This window comes from Mus musculus, chromosome 13 (assembly GCF_000001635.26).
Source record: "Mus musculus strain C57BL/6J chromosome 13, GRCm38.p6 C57BL/6J".
Taxonomy (NCBI): domain Eukaryota; kingdom Metazoa; phylum Chordata; class Mammalia; order Rodentia; family Muridae; genus Mus; species Mus musculus.
Window position 1 is genome coordinate 14,294,533 of NC_000079.6, and position 17,374 is coordinate 14,311,906.

The 17,374-nt window shown below is 39.1% G+C and overlaps 1 protein-coding gene across 12 annotated transcripts in view; it reads right to left on the reverse strand.

The window, feature by feature from the left end:
- The window catches only part of Hecw1 (HECT, C2 and WW domain containing E3 ubiquitin protein ligase 1), a 296,852-nt gene that overhangs the window by 68,095 nt on the left and 211,383 nt on the right, over positions 1–17,374 (reverse strand). For 7 of the 12 annotated variants that reach the window (XM_006516813.4, XM_006516809.4, NM_001081348.3 and 4 more), the window contains 5 exons: positions 17,157–17,258; positions 12,251–12,401; positions 11,444–11,586; positions 5,794–5,915; positions 2,738–2,923 (listed from right to left, as the gene is read on the reverse strand). In XM_006516813.4, the coding sequence (XP_006516876.1) occupies positions 2,738–2,923; positions 5,794–5,915; positions 11,444–11,586; positions 12,251–12,401; positions 17,157–17,258 (704 nt within the window). The remainder of the gene's footprint in view (positions 1–2,737; positions 2,924–5,793; positions 5,916–11,443; positions 11,587–12,250; positions 12,402–17,156; positions 17,259–17,374) is intronic. The other 5 variants (XM_006516816.4, XM_006516815.4, XM_017315650.2 and 2 more) reach the window with 1 other exon arrangement.

Sequence of the window (17,374 nt, forward strand, 5' to 3'; positions counted from 1 at the left end):
CTACCTACTACCCAGGGGTAGTGAAGTCACGCATCTTGGAGAAGCTACAACCACCACTTTACTAAAGCAGCACAACCCCAATACATTCTAAATATTTATCTACACACACAGATTGTGGGTCTCCCTTCTGCTTCGGGGGTCATTGGAGTCTGGCCCATGAGGGTAGAGGAGCAGTGAGCAGGGTTTGGATGGTCATGAGTATGACAGAAGGACTTCTGAAGACTGTTTTAGTGAGGCAGCTCAACTTTGTTGTTTCAGGGGTAGGGTATATAAGAGGTCTTAGGGGTGTGTGTGGAAAGGGCTGATTTGGTCACAGCACAGAACCTAATTATGAGAATGACTCTCATAGACTCGTATTTTTGAATAACTGGTCTCAGTTGAAGGAATGGTTTGAAAGACATGGTGGGTTTAAATAAGAATCCCATATTTAAGGTGCTATTTGAGAAGTGTCTTAGTCAATGCCTTATGGCTATAAAGAGACCCCAAGACTATAGTAACTCTTAAAAAAAAACCAAACATTTAATTAGGGCTTACTTACATGCTCAGAGGTTTAGTTCATTATCATCACAGAGGGAAGCATGGCAGCATCCAGGCAAACATGGTGCTTTAGAAGGCGCTAAGAGCCTTACATCTGGGCCATTAGGGATCAGGGAGAAAGAGTGAGCCACTGGCTCTGGCTTGTGTTTCTGAAATCTCAAAGCCCACCTCCAGTCATACACTTCTCCCAACAAGGCCACATGTCCTAATCCTTTTAAATTATGTCACTTCCCATGAGCCTGTGGGGCCATTTTCATTAAAACCACCACATTCCACTCCCTGGCCCCCATAGGCTTGTAGCCATATCAGTACAAAATGCATTCAATACAACTTCAAACGTCAAATAGTCTATCAGTCTCAAATCTACTTAAAAGTCCAGAGTCCTAAGTTTCTTCTGAGACTCACAGTAATCTCTAAACTATAATTCTCTATAAAATAAAAATAAAAAACATATTACATACTTCCAATATATAAGATATACACTACTGTTCTAAAAGGGAGCATAGTGTGGAAATACTGGACTGAAATAAGGCAAACGAAACAAAACAAAACAACACCTGGGCAAACTGTGCATCTCCATGTCTGATGTCAAATTCCTTTCAGTGTTGCTGACTGCCACATACTTTTCTCTCTTTCTCTTGAGCTGGTTCAAAGCTTGGTTCTGGCATTTCCAACATCTTGAAGTCTTCCAGACAATTCAGGTTTCACTTTCACAGTCACTCAAGGGCATCTCTGGGGCTCCGTGCAAGGACACCCCTGACACATGTCTAGCCTCCGTGGCTTTCCTTAGTTGCATAACCCCCTTTGTGTACCCTTGACTTTAAAACCAGAACTACTTGGCTGAAGCCACATTCTGCTGCTTGCTTGGGCTGGAACATGGCCCCCTTATTCAAACACATATTTTATCAGTTTTTGTTTTAATGGTTGTCTCACTGCCTAAGTTTGCCTGACCTGGAACTTGCTTTGTAGACCAGGCTGGCATCAAACATAGAGATCTGCCTGTCTCTGCTTTCTGAGTGCTGGAAATAAAGGTGTACAACATCATGCTAGGTCCTAAGCTCTTCTTTAATTCTTTTGTACAAGTTGGAAGCTTAGCTGGGTGGGGGTCTTGTTTTTAGATCACCACTCCCCCCCCCTTTTTTTTTTAGTCTGTTTTCACTTCCTGGCATCCCCTTTCTCCTCCAACTTTTGTGACTTTTATTACTAAGCTTGTTCCAACAAGGCCCCATCTATTCCAGCAAGGCCACACTTCTTAACGTTGCTCCCTAAGCATTCAGATATGCCTACGAGGAGCCATTCTTATTGAAACCACCACAGGAAGGACTAGGAGGACTAGAAGGTATGGCCCAGCTGGAGTTGGTGTGACCTTGGAGAAAATGTGTTACTGGGTCTGGGCTTTAAGGTTTCAAAGTTCATGCCAGCACCCCTGCACCCCCTCCCCCAGCCTACAGTTTAGGATGTAGCTCTTAGCTACTTCTCCAGCACCATGCCTGCCTACCTTCATGTCTGCTGCTGCCATGATGATCATAGACTAAGTCCCTGAAATTTTAAGCAAGCCCCCAATTAAATGCTCTCCTTTATAAGAGTTACTTTCATCATGGTATCTCTTCACAGCAACAGAACAGTGACAAATACAGAAGTCTTAGGAGGTGTGGCCTTTTTGAAGAAGGTGTGCTACTGGAGGTACGATTTAAGGTTGCAAAAGACTTGTGCCGTACCCAGTAACTATCCTTCCTCAGGATGTGAACTCTCAACTATTGCCTGCTGCCATGTTTTCTGCCATGATAATCATGGGTTCTAACCCTGTGAAACCGTAAGTCTCAAATTAAATACTTTTTTTTTGGAAGTTAACTTGGTCATAGTAAAGTAACTAAGACATTGAACAAAATCACTCCATGGAAAATTTAAAGGTGTAAAGTTGGATGAGTATTTTGTTCCCCAAGAGAGCAGTGGCGCTATTTGACTTCTAGAAGGAAGAAGCTAAAAATGCTAAATATCTCATAAGATATTGTATATGCTTTGTGGAATGAGTAAGAAACCTGTTGTGGAAGTCACTGCCTCCTTTCTTCCCAGGGGGCCAATATTACAGCTCTGAGACTTGTAAGCTCTCTTCCCCAGTCTTCCCCTTACTTTCTTCCTTATCTTTTGCTTTGGGGAAACTTGGTGTTTGGTGACAGCCCCACATATTGATTATTCTCACCTTTCCCTGATGATCAGTTTTGATCTCCCAACCCCGGGGCAGTTCCAGCCGAGTATCTGCAAACATGTTGATGAAATTCACCAGGTCCCGGTTGTGCTGATAGCGCTCAAAATTTCGAGCATCTCTTCGGACTTTTAAAATCATATGCTTCAGGCAAGTGCTGCTTGTGAAAACCCTGTAGGCACTCTGAGGTGGTTTGGGGGAAAGGAAGGAAGAGGATGTGATGTTAGAAAAGACAGAATAAACACATTGAGGACTTTAACATGGTACGAGTCCAACCTGGATTTGATTTGTGTAAGCTAGAAAGGCAGGCTTTAGAAGCAGTGCTCAACAAGGAAATGCGCACACAACTCCTCTAGGCATAGTCGCCCTTCTGATTCTACCTGACCTTCAGGATCTTCTTCCTAGTGTCAGTTATACTTGGGCTCTTTCAACCTCACCGTACCTTTCTGAACATTGCTCTTCTCCTTCCTATTTCCTCTGACTTCAGGGCTATGCTTTAGATTCTTTTATCTATCTAGCCCATGATAGTAGTTATAGTTGAAGTTGGACTTCAGAACCCTATCATTCTAGCGAATCTTATATAACATTTACGGGTGAGGACGTGAGAAGAAAATAAGGCTGTTTTAAGACTTGCTAAGTTGTCGGGCGTGGTGGTGCATGCTTTTAATTCCAGCACTTGGGAGGGAGGCAGATATCTGAGTTCGAGGCCAGCCTGGTCTACAGAGTGAGTTCCAGGATAGCCAGGGATACACAGAGAAACCTTGTGTCGAAAAACCAAAAAAAAAAAAAAAAAAAAGAAAGAAAAAAAGACTTGCTAAGTTAGTCAAATTATAATTTTATTTTACATAGGCACCAAAGTGCTTGATGAAGCTAGCTACTTGGCTGGTGTTGGACTGGGGTGAGCACTCACATGCACCAGTATGTACAGTACTGTGATGAAAGAACACTGTAGGAGGCTAAAAAGGTCATCAGCTTAGTGTTTCTGACATTTCCAAGGCCCACATGAAGCCCAGCATATAGAGCAGAGTATATGTGCAGAATCTGGCATACTTGTTATCCTTTATGATTCTCCACTACCCCATTGGGGATTGCTTTGCCTAAACCCTCAATTCCTTCTTTCCCAGTCACAATCTCTATCCTTGCATCAAATCACTCACTGAACCTGCCTCACAGTCACCACTAATGCTGGTACCCAAATAGAAACCACCTAGTATCTCTTGAGTCTTCATATATTATTCAACAGTTGGCCATAGGAGATCCAAGCAGCATTAACTGTTTTCTCAGCATTCTCTTAGAGCTAAGCCATTTCTCCCTACTCTTCCAGTACCTCATTGAGCTTGGGGCTTTAATCATTTTTTGCTTGATTGGGTTGAATCAGCCTTTAGTCTTGGCCTCTCAGCACTTCTCTGAGACTCTGCCAGAGGAATGCTTCATCAGACTACGTAGTCATCAGAGCTGGTCTCCCAGAGCACCACAAGCTTATGTTGTCAGCTGAATAGAGTAGTGCCTTAGCTGTTTGTCAGGATGCTGATGCTTCATCATTTCTTCCATGTCTGCCATCCACAGTGAAGCTGCTTTGCAGTCCTGGCTGCTACATCCTTCCTAATACACTGGCCCATTTGCTTGGGCTTTTCCCCATTCTCTTTAAACTTCCAAGACTCAATTCAGCCTTTGCCTCATGTGTCATGTCACCCCAGCAGTATCTATCTCTCAATTTGGACTCTGTCCTATCACATTAGATTGGCAGTCTTACACGCGTCTTTCCGCAAAACAGCTATCTGCTGACACTTAGGTGTCTCCCTAATCTGTATTTGTGATTCCAGTTTCTGGCCCAAATTACAAAAAGTTTGTGAAATAGAAGAATTAATGAACAGTGTAATGTACATTTTGGGAAAATGTCCCTGAAAAATTCAAGGAAAAAAAGCATATATGTGAAGTCAAATCACAAATAATATCAATATATTCTAAAACTATATCAAAAGATAGCCTAGTTATTATTTAAGAGAAAGTGTCTAAAATGTTTTCAATAAAGATGAGTTTAAAAATGGTTATGAATGGGTAATATTTGTACACTTTACACTCTTGCTTTTTACAAAATTTAAGAACAATAAAAACAGCATGTATTTGTTTCCAAGGAAAGTTCACTAACATGATCCTGAAGAAAGCCTTGGGAAGGCTGTTGGGTTTGGTCTTGTTCTGTATTGTAATGCTACGTGCAGGCCTTCAAGACCTGGGGTCTGCAGGTAAACCTAAGGGATGCTATGTGACCTTGCCCCCAAGTTATTTTTTTTAATTGGCAGATAAAGATGCAGATAGCCAATAGCTGGGCAGAAGAGACATTAGGTGGGGTTTTAGATTCCTAGGCTTGGGATTGGAGGAGAACCACGAGGAGAAAAAGAAGGTAGAGGAGGAGGGAGAAGTCACCACGGGTTAGGTGAACCATAAAAACATGTCCCGGAGTGAGTTAAGAGCATCCAAGATGAAAGATAGTAGGTAATAATTTGGGGTTATTGATAGAAAAGTAGATTCTAATAGTGTAAAGGGTAGATATGTGCCCAGCTCTAGTGCTGACTAAGGCTTATTGTAAATATAAAGGTTACATATGTCTTTTATCTGGGAACTGAATGACCAAGGCTGGGTAGAAACCCCAGGCAGGGTTAAATAATTTCTACAATAGAAGGCAATAAAGTTTCTTAATCCTTCCTTCTTTATTGGGAGACTCACATGGAAAAGTATGGTCTGAGTTACACACACACACACACACACACACACACACACACACACACAAAACCATTAGTGAAAAAAAATGGGTCCTACATTTGAAAAAGTAAAGGGAAGGACATATGGGAAAATTTGGAGGAAAGAAAGAGAAAGGAGAAGAGGAAATGATGTAACTATAATCTCAAAAGATAAAATAAATATAAAGAATTCCTTCTTTCCCCTAGTTCACCGAGTAAAATTGTAGCCCCTTTATCTTATTAAATGACTACATAAAGCTCTTCTTGGGTTTTCAGGGAGCCAGTCCACCCTGCCTTTGTTTTGGGAGCACTCACATAATTGGCATGCAACACAGTGAAGAACTCAGGATTGGTGATGAACTTGACCGCTGGAGACTGCAGCAGCAAGGTGACCTTCTGTGAGTTGACAGGAGAAAGTGACCCTTCTCTCCTCAGATCTAGAAACATGAAGCAAAGTAATGGAATATGCTGTGAGAAAAGTCCTCCCACATGGAGCATGTCTCTTCCCATAGCAGAGCACAGACTCCCACTCACATGGCAGACACTTGCTTTTTCATAGTGACATGACCATGTCAAGAATTTCAAGTGTTTCTTGTCTAAAATGCTTGATACCAAAAGTGCATCAGAATTTCTTCCAAATTCTCGAACATATGCATATACAGAATGAAGTATTTTATAGCCATACAAGTCTGATTTGCCAGAACCCTGTAAAGCTCTGAGCAGGAGCACACCTATAATCCAAGCTTCCTATGCAGAGATGGGAGGCAGAGACAAGAGAATTCCCCAGAAGTTCTGTCTAGCTAGCCTGTTGTACATGCTGGTAAAACCCTATAAAGATCCTATCTCAAGTGAGGTGGAAGATGAAAACACTTGAGGTTGCCCCTCAACTTTGTAAGCATAAAATAAAATGTATGTACCTTCCATTTCCATCTTATAGCCTAGAGGTAATGACACTTTTTTTTTCAAAAAGCAGTATCACAATATAGTGTAACCTAAATTCAAACTCATGACCTTCTAGTCTCTAGTCCCTAAGTGTTGGGAGTAAAATCATGTGGTATCATACCTGATTTATAATTTTTTATTTAAATATTTTAAATAATTTTATGCATGAATCTCAGAATTTTCCTTTTATGGCATCATGTTAGCATACTAAATATTCTGGATATGTTTTTGAGTATTTCAAATTTTGAGTTTTTAAGAGTCAGGAATCTTTCACTTGTTTGGTTAGAGCTACCCCAAGATATTTTATATTATTTGTGGCTATTGTGAAGGGAGTTGTTTCCCTAATTTCTTCCTCAGGCTGTTTATCATTTGTATAAAGGAAGGCTACTGATTTGTTTGACTTAATTTTATATCTGACCACTTTGCTGAATTTGTTTGTCAGCTGGAGAAGTTTGGCTAGAGGTTTATATATCTTCTTGATTATCTTAAAGAACAATCTTTTGGTTTTGTTGATTTTTTATATTTTTCTCTTTGTTTTTATGTGGCTGATTTTGGCCCTGAGTTTGATAATTTCCTGCTGTCTACTCCTCTTGGGTATATTTGCTTCTTTTTGCTCTAGAGCTCTCAGATGTGCTGTTAAGTTGCTAGTGTAAGATCTCTCCAGTTTCTTTACCAGGGCACTACGAATTTTCCTCTTAGCACTGCTTTCATTGTATCCCATAAGATTGGGTATGTTGTACCTTCATTTTCATTAAATTTCAGGAAGTCTTTAATTTCTTTCTTTATTTCTTCCCTGACAAAGTTATCATTGAGTAGAGAGTTTCAGTTTCCCTGTGTATATGGTCTTTCTCTTGTTTTTGCTATACTGAAGGCCAGCCTTAGGCCATGGTGATCTGATAGGATTACTTCAATTTTCTTGTATCTGTTGAGGGTTGTTTTGTGACCAATTATATGGTTGATTTTGGAGAAGATACCATGAGGTGCTGAGAAGAAGGTGTATTCTTCTGTTTTAGGGTGAAATGTTCTGTAGATATCTGTTAAGTCCATATGGTTCATAACCTCTATTAGTCTCATTGTGTCACGGTTTAGTTTCTGTTTCAATGACCTGTCCATTGGTAAAAGTAAGGTGTTGAAGTCTTCCACTATTATTATGTGGGATTCAATGCGTGTTTTAAGCTTAAGTAAAGTTTCTTTCATACATGTGGGTGCCCTTGAATTTGGGGAATAGGTGTTTAGAATTGAGACTTTCTTTGGTGGATTTTCCCTTTGATGAATATGAAGTGTCCTTCCTCATCACACTTGATAACTTTTAGTTGAGATCTACTATATTGGATATTAGGATGGCAACTCCAGCTGGTTTCTCTAAATCATTTGCCTGGAAGACCTCTTTTCACCTTTTTACTCTGAGTTAGTGTGTCTTTTTTATTGAAGTGTGTTTCTTTTATGCAGCAAAATGCTGGATCTTGTTTGTGTATTCTGTCTCTTAGCTTATGTCTTTTTATAGGTGATTTGAGTCCATTAATATTGAGAGATATTAAACATAGATGACTGTTGGTTCCTGTTATATTTGTTTTTGTAGGTGGCTTTATGCGCTTTGGGTTCTTTCTAGCAATGGAGAATGTGGAGAAAGAGGAACACTCTTCCATTTTTGGTGGAATTGAAAACTGGTAGAAACACTCTGGAAATCAATCTGGACGTTCCTCAGAAAAGTGAAAATAGATCTACCTGAAGACCCAGCTCTACCACTCTTGGAAATATACCCAAAAGATGCCCCACCTTGCCACAGGGGCATGTGTTCCACTATGTTCATAGTGGCCTTATTTGTGATAGCCAGAAGCTGGAAACAACCCGGATGTCCTAGGACAGAACAATGGATACAGAAAATGTGGTTCATTTATACAATGGAATACTAGTTAGCTATTAAGAATGAGGACATCCTGAGTTTTGCAGGCAAATGTATGGAACCATAAATGTCATCCTGAATGAGGAAACTCAGACCCAAAAAGACATGCATGGTATGAACTCTATAAGTGGATATTAGTTAAAAAAAAATACAGAATACCCAAGATACAGTCCACAGAACTCAGAAAGGTCAACAAGCTTAAGTGCCCAAGTGAGGACTCCTTGTAGGGAGAACAAAACAACCACAAGGGGGAGGTAGGGAGGGGCCTGGAAGGGAAAAGGAACAGGTGAAGGGCGGGAGAGGGGAACATGATCTGGTATTGGGTAGGGGAAAATGACTGAAGCCCTGAGGGCCAGCTGAAGGACTGGAAACAGGCAACCTTGGGAGGTAGGAGGTTGGGAGGACCCTCTAAAATGCACCAGAGACCTGGGAGGCGAGAGACTCTCAGGACTCAAAGATAGGGACCCTAGATGAAAGGCCCTACAGTGGGAACTTGCAAAGCCTAACTCCAGAAGAAAGACAGAGCATTGAGTTAGGAATGGGGTTGCTATCCCACAGTCAAAACTCTGACCCACAATTGTTCCTGCCTGAAAGAACTGCAGGGATAGAAATGGAGAAGAGCCTGAGGAAAAGAAGGTGCAGCGACAGGCTCAAATTGGGATCAAGCTCAAGGGGAGGCCCCAAGGTCTGACACTATTACTGAGGCTATGGAGTGCTCACAAAAGGGATCTATCATGACTGCCCTCTGAAAGACCCAATAAGATGAAAGAGTCAGATGCAGATATTTCCAATCATCCAATGGACAGAAGTTGGCTGACTCTTGTGGTTGAACTAGGAAAAAGCTGAAAGAAGCTGAGGAGGAGGGAGGCCAGCAGTCTCAATTAACCTGGACCCTTGAGATCTCTCAGACACTGGGTCACCAACCAGGCAACCTACACCAGCTTATATGAAGCTCCCAACACATATACAGCAGAGGATTGCGGGTCTGGACTCAGTGGGAGAAGATGCGCTTAACCCTTAAGAAACTAGAGGCTCCAGGGAGCTTAGAGCTCTTGTGGAATGGGGGTGGAGTGGGGGTTGGATGGGGACATCCTTGTGGAGACAGGGTTTGGGGAGGATGTATGGGAGGGTGGACTGGGAGGTGAATAAAACCTGGAGCGTAATAAATAAATAAATAAATAAATAAATAAATAAATAAATAAAATTTAAAAGTCAGGAATCATTATTTCCTAATAACGTTCTTATATAATTTCAACTATGTTCAAGTCTTCCCAAGTCTCTTCCCGTTGTTTTTATTTTTTGTTTTATTAAAAATGTTACCTGTAATTAAGACAGTTTACAGAAGCTTCCCCTCCTATAAACACTTCTCTGCTGTGGGACTTTCAAGCTCCTCTCTGGCTGATTGGGCCTTGACTTGTGCTTTGTTTTATCTGGTCCCACAAGGTAGGAGCAACATGTGAATTCTGAGATAGGGGCCCTAGCACTTGTGTTGCTGTCTCTTTTCTGTCCCCATGTCCATTAAGGGAAATAGCCAGAAGGAAAAGCTTCCAAACCAAGGCCATCTCAGAGCAACCTCCACACAGCTAATGTACAGGTGACACAGGTGACTACATGTAACTAGGAGTCCAACAACATCCTAAGCAACATCCTAAGCAACCTGCCAGCCTTAGTCAGCTTACATTGTTCACTGGCAGATCTGAGGGGTCAATGCAGTTGTGAGTTTTATCTACTACAACCAAGGGTTTTATTATGTAGTAAATTACATGTGATTCAATACTAATCCAGAAATAATCCTATGCTCATTTTTTTATCCTCTTTCTATTTACTCGATTGTTGTACCATATGTCTTTCAGAAGACTGAACAAAGAAATTAGTAACAACAACAACAACAACAACAACAACAACAACAACAACACCTAACCAGGGTTGTTAGTACATGTGATAGAAAAAGCAGAATGGACACAATTAAAATTACTGATTAAAATGTGTGTATGCATTTAAGAAGAAAGGAGCCAGTAAGTAGTGGGATGGCCAATTGAAAGATGTCTTCAAATTATAGCATGGCCACTATATATTTAAATTTACTGCAGCTGTCATTGTCTACACAAGACTTACTAAAGATTGGGCCCATCCATAGGTCATCATGGGTCAGGGAGGATCCCACTGGGGAAAGGGGGTTTCACATCATTTTCTTTACTTATGGATCCACTGATAACTTGTTCTTGCTCTAGGAAGCATCCTTCCACCTACCACTAGCCAAGAAACTCAGTGGACCACACATACAGATTATATGGAAATAGGATGGGAGCCTATTGTAAAGAAATGTTCTAGAGAAAGACAGAAAGAGACATAGACAGAGACATAGAGAGAGAGACATACACACAAGAGAGAGAGAGAGCAGGGCAGGAAATTTAAATGGTTAAAATGCATTGTGTACATGTGTAAAATAAATTAAATAAGGATGTATGATATCTATGTTGCCAAAAATCGCTGAGACCTGATAGAATAAGAATTTAAATATTTGCTTGCCTAGACTGAAACTGGGCCTTTTTTGGCAAATGTGTTACCAACCCAATTCAAATGGAAGTGGGTTACTGGGATTTCACTGTGGTACTTGAATATGTTGTTAGGGGTACAGAAAGTAGAAGCCAACTTCATGCTTCTAAAACATCATTATTGGCATCTTAATTTGATTAGATTTAAAGAATTAAGATCTCAGGAAAATAAGGCTTGACACATGGTAAAAATAATATGCTCTTGGGCTTTGTGAACAAGAAACTCACCAGAAACCTCTTTGTGTCTTTGGTTAAACTGAATTTTATCTGAAATGCCCAAGACTCACTTGAAATGGATTGTGACCATTTGCCATGTTTTATTTATAAGTGACAAATCCTTAAAACACCAACAGATAAACATTGCTTAACCACACAGGAGTCTGTGTCTTCTGAGATTCCTGCTGGGAGGCTTCGCTATCCCCTTAACTCAGGCCTCTGATTCCTTCAACTTGTTCTCCCATATTTTGCTGTTCTCTTATCTGTGAGACATGTGGCTATCCCATGAGGCAGGGTAGGGACTTGCACACTTCTGTCACATAAAATGCCACCTCTAGTGCTCTGATACCTAAGCTTGATTGGGATGATTCTGCTTCCGAGTCACTCCCACCACCACCTCCTCCTCCTCCGTCTGGTATTTGCTCAGAGTTTTGATTGCCAGAATCTTCTTCAGCTCTCTCTGTTGCCATGGTCCTCTGGATGTTTTGATACCTGTACATTAGAAATTGGAAAGACCATAACCAATTTGTGTTTGGTAATGCTTTGAATAAAGCAGTTGGAAAAAAATTGTAAAACACTGTGTTGGAATCAGAAGTGTCTACAATTCCAAGAAGACTTCCAGAACAATTAATAAGACAACTATAAGATAACTAAGTGCACAGAGAGGAGAGAGGAGCACACCCTCCATGATGATGGGTGTACAGTGGAGATGAGACGAGGACTAAGTCTACTGTGACCTATGTGGCAATTTTTTCTTTAAAACTTTTATGGAAACTATCCTTGGAATGTTAACTATTTTGAGTTAGGTATCTTTGGAAACATCTCATGATGGACATGAACTAGTCTTCCAAAAATTCTCACATGGAGATCCTCACATCCTTGGTAAATGTCTTGGGAGATGGGGCCAAAATTAAAGAATTTCTGATTTCTGGCTTGTACCAGTAAGACAGTTTGAAGAACCCTATCTTTAAATGCCATTCAAGCTTAATGTGCTCTCTGTCACTAACTTCCAAACCCAGCCTTCAAAATACTGGGAACAGCTTGCTTAACGTAATTAATTTTGTTCAGTTTCCTTATAATGAACTGGAAAACAGAAGAGGGATGTCTTTCCATCCTTACCAGGCTTATAGGATCTCATTCTGAACCAATCACCAACCTTCTGTTAAGCTGCTCCATCTGGTGGACAGACCCGGATCTGATCATTCCATCGGGGGTAGGGGCCATCGATGGTCGCTGCCAGGTGGTTGTGCGATTTATATGGTCCACATAAAAGACCCGTCCATGGCTGTCAATTCGAGCCTCCCAGTCTAATGTTTAATAATAGGACAAGAAAAGTCAAGAAGGGACTACTGACCTATGTGTACAAATTCTGCTTCCAGGTCTTCTGAAGATAGCACTCACTAGTGACTCATTATGAAGGCCCTCCCATCCCTCTTGCCCTTGCCCTCTAGCACTTACCATGACTGCTGGACAAGAGTGGGAATTAGCTTTCTAGAAAGGAGCTAATACATTCAGACTCTCTACTTTGCCATGATAATTGTGGTTCCTTGAGTAGGATGCATGCTTAAATTTATTAGTGTCTAAAGGAAAGTTGCTTACTGCTTTAAAAATATTGCTGGTTATTCAAGAAATGGGTGCAGAAAATTGAGCAAACCCTGCAGTAAGTGTTAGTGTTGTGAATCAGCTCTTCATTCAGGCTAATAGAATGTGGCTAGGGGCAGTCACAACAGCTCTTGTGTTCAAACCCCTTTTAACTTAGTTCTGAAGCAGTGCACCTGCAACTTTGAAAAGTATCTTGCTAATGATTTATTTTTCTTTTATGTGCATTGGTGTGTGGGTGTCAGATCCCTTGGAACTGGAGTTGCAGACAGTTGTGGGTTGCCATGTGGGTGCTGGGAATTGAACTCCAGTCTTTTGGAAGAACAGACAGTGCTCTTAACCCACTGAATCATCTCTCCAGCCCCAAAAGCTTCTTTCAAAACTGAGCAGGCTCAAGCAATTGCATTTCCTTTTAAGAGGGTGGATGGAAGAATTGATAACTACAGTTTCAAAATAGCCATGTAATAAAATGTGAAGCCACAATAATCAAACAATTCAACAAACACCAAGCTGGAGGGAGGAGAGGAAGGGAGAAAGTGATGAAATTATATTTTAATTAAAACTATATTTTAAAATGTGTAAAAGATAAAAAGATAAAATCTTTTAAATTATTTTTTTTTAATTTTGAGATTATAATTACATATTTCCCCCCATTCCTTTCTTCTCTCAAACTCTCCCATATACCTCATCTTGGTCTTTTTAAAAATTTTGGCCTTTTATCATTAGTTGTAGTTACATACATATATGAATATGTATGTATATATATGTATGGTAGATATATAACATTGTTGCTAAGTAGCCATCACATAGAGCATAGGGACTCAAGGCGGAGGTATAGATGACTAGGGGATGTCCATGTAAGTTGAAGTGAGTTGAAATCCATGAAGAAACCCTTGACACTGAGAGTTAAGTGTGATTTATGTTTATCTGAGCTAGGCATATAAGAGCAATGCTACACAGGAATGAACAAAACGTCTGTGCTCTACAGATAGAAATGTGGTAGAAATAACACCAATATGCTCTTGTGCTGAAAATGCTAAAGATATACTAAACTTAATTTCAAAAGGAAGAAAACCATTTGGCTTAAGTGAGAGAAGACAATTTTGGGACTGGTTTAGATGTTATCTTGAAAACTCATGAGTTAGGTAATGATATAGTGACTCTCAAGTTTTAAAGGGAAGATAAATTTGGTGTCCTTATGCTTTTGTATGTATATGACATATCTGTTTGAAAACATAGTGTCAAATGTCTAATCTAGAAAGTTGTCAATGACCAATGAAAGTCCAAATACCAGAAAATCTAAAATTTAATGTATATGAGAGATGGAAGGAAAAATGTAGTTGAACTGCAGAAGTATATTCTAAGAAGACTTCCCTAAAGTAGGTTATTAGATAATTCAGATATCAACTATTAGAAAAATAACCAATTTAATGATGATCTTATTGTATACACTTGTAATTTCATGATATCACAATTAGTCATATTCTAAATGTTTGCAATTTCTGTTGATTTTTAATCTCATTAAAATCATTAATCAATTAAACAAATTATTAAACATATTTTCTTGAACTGTCATTCAACAAAGAGTAAGGATTAACTTTTAAATAACACTGTGTTATTCAATTCAAGTGAGAAAAGTTACACTTACACTTGCTATAAACTAGGAGTTACAGGAAGTTCTAGGGACACAAATCCTGACTCTAAGGGAAAGCAAGAATTTGGCCATTGACTTCTCCATTGGCCTTGCAAATTATCTAAGGGGTTAGGGGGACTGAAGAATGGAACATTGGTAACACATTCTTAGCAAGTTTCAAATCTCTAAACCACTTCTGGAAAGTATGTTCAACCAGACCCTAAGCTCTTTCATTAGCACATTAAATATCTGAAACACAGTGTTAATTTTATATTCTTATAAATATTCATTAAATAATTAGCTGAATTTGAGTATCTTTTCTGGGTTGCTTTGTAAAGAATTCATTTTCACATATCCTATAAACAAAGAAAAAACATCTGGATGGATCTTTAGGGCTCAGCATCATAAGAAGGATTAACCACTGTGATGCCAGGACTTTACTTCGACCCCTGAAAACAGTACCAATTCTACACTGTGGCAGCTCATAGTAGTGTGTAGGTCAGGTTGAGTTGTTTAGGATAAAATGAATTATTGAATACCAGATTATGTTTTAACAAGAACTGAAACGTGTATTGTCTTTATTTTTGGATTGTGTATTTAAGTATTTTAATCAATGGTATATCCTATTTAAACTTTACAAACATTTGTCTAATTGCCTTCATCCCATCACTAGCTAATAATATCTCTAGTATAATATAATTAGGTCAAGCTTTAGGCTATTCCTAACCAAACCTACTCTATAAAAAGTTTTTTTTTTAAATCAGTCCAGGCTGAAACTGAGTCATTATTAATTCTTATTTTCCTCCCATGTCCATACTCAATATGTAATCAAATTTGTCTTCCAAATGTATGTTCAGGTATTACCATTCCTTAACAATCCCCTGATGCCACCCTGATCCATATCACCAATGGTTTCATCTTGGCCACTGCAATCACCTTATGCTGTATTTTATAGACTTCTATTTTTCCTCTGCAGTTTATTCCCTGTACAGCAACAAGGGGAAGACTTTCAAAACACATGTCAGAAATACCACTTCCCTGCTCAAAACGCTGTGGTGTGTCCTCATTCAGAATAAAAGGCAAACCTCTCTGGCAGTTTTCAACCTGTCAGTCTCAACAAACTTTTATCTCCCAAATATTTACACTATGATTCTTAACAGTAGCAAAATAACAAAGTAGCAACAAAAATAATTTCATGGCTGAGGGTCACCACGATATGAGGCACTGTTTTAAAGGGTCACAGCTTTAGGATGTTTGAGAACAATTGCAGCAGTCTACAGAGTCCCAGATGATTGGTTTGTACTGTTTTCCCTTGATTATAATTATTATTCCCCTTGGATGCGTTGGTTTTACTCTTCAAGCTTATCATCATGAGATGAGTGTGGCTGCTGCTACGGCTGCTATCTTTGCTTGTAAAACTTTCTCTCAGCATTTATATGTGTAACTCCCCTGTCTCATTTATTATTGTCCTCTTAGGGAAGCTTGCTTAGAATTCTAGTTCTAAAACTGCAAACCAGTATCTACTACGCATGAGAAGCCTCCTTCATCTACTTTTGTTTTCTCATTGCGTTTATCATTAGATTCCTGTTTTCCATTTTATTGTTTGTTATACTCTTCCCAGACTAGCATATAGATGCTCCATGAGGGCTGGTTAGCTAAAACAGCACCAACAACAGAGTATTCAGTAAAAACTTGATGACGAATGACTATCAGGAATGAAGTCATTCATGTCCTATTTGAGATGTCCTAGCAAAATCCTGTTGTCAGAATTAATTAGCAAATTTCTAATATTTTCTTTGCTATATGGATAGTAAATTAAAACCTATTTTGAGTCTTTTTTAATTGTTGAGAGTGGCTTTGTTTGGTGGTTACTTTGAAGTGGTTTTACACTAACTTATTTACAATGTCTCCATTTATAACTGCCTAATGTAAACTCTGGCAAAAGTGTGAGTTTTGGGAACACCTTTGCATTTATAACAATCTATCCAAAATTAAAGATTATCTTTGTGTGGAAAAATCTTGAATTCAAACAGAGAGGTCCCAGAATTCATAAGTTTTCATTGTGTTAAATGAGTTCGCAACACTCAGCTTCATTTTCTTCTCCTAAATATTTGAGATGGAGTGACACAGGTTAAGGCTGAATTGCATTGTACAGGCAGGACTGACTTAGTCCAAACATGGCATTTAGCAGAAGAGGACATTAAAGCTTTATTCCTACAAGTAATGAAACAATATTTTAGAGATTAAATGAATTTCCTAAGTTCAAATGACTAAGGAATCTTTACTTACATAGGACAGTTATTAGGGTAAAGTGATACTGAATTCTAACCTAAAAATGATAGTTTTCCTGGAAACGCCAATGAACTCTAACAGGCATTTGGAATTTTTAATCCTTTGATGAAAGTTATAGTTAGGAAAGCATAATTTCTTAAAATACTGTGGGTTAAAGTTGTTTTATTCTATGGAGATACTTGTGAATAATGGATTTACTGGAGAAAAATAGAGTTCTATTTCCAACTGAAAATTTTAAAATGGGAAATTTAGGACTGAAAGACCACAAAGACTAGTGATGTCTTGTAAAGAAATGATATCTATTTTTTGCCTCTCCCTCAGAAACTTAGGTATATTAACATTTGTTTATCACTTCAATACCATATAATGAAACAGCTTGTTAAAAAAAGAAGTTTTATAGTAGGTATATATTGGTATTTAGTAACACTGCCAATTTATGGAATTTGGAAAGAATTTTGGATGTTTGCATATGAATTCACACTGACCTGTTCAGACTGGATGGGAAGAATTAAGCCATAGATTTGAAACTAAAGCTTACTTGGTGGAAGAGGCTCATCGATTGTTGGGTAGTGATGATGTTCAGGCCTCAAGGAAGGAAGTTGGCTTATTGGCTGGGAATTATGGAGTATAGGACATTCACCTATGAACAAGATAGTCAAGACATTCATATGCATTGCTATGGCACTGTTATAAAAAACATGACTGTAAAACAAAGATCACCATAAGAAACAACAAATAAAATGGGAAATCTAGTTT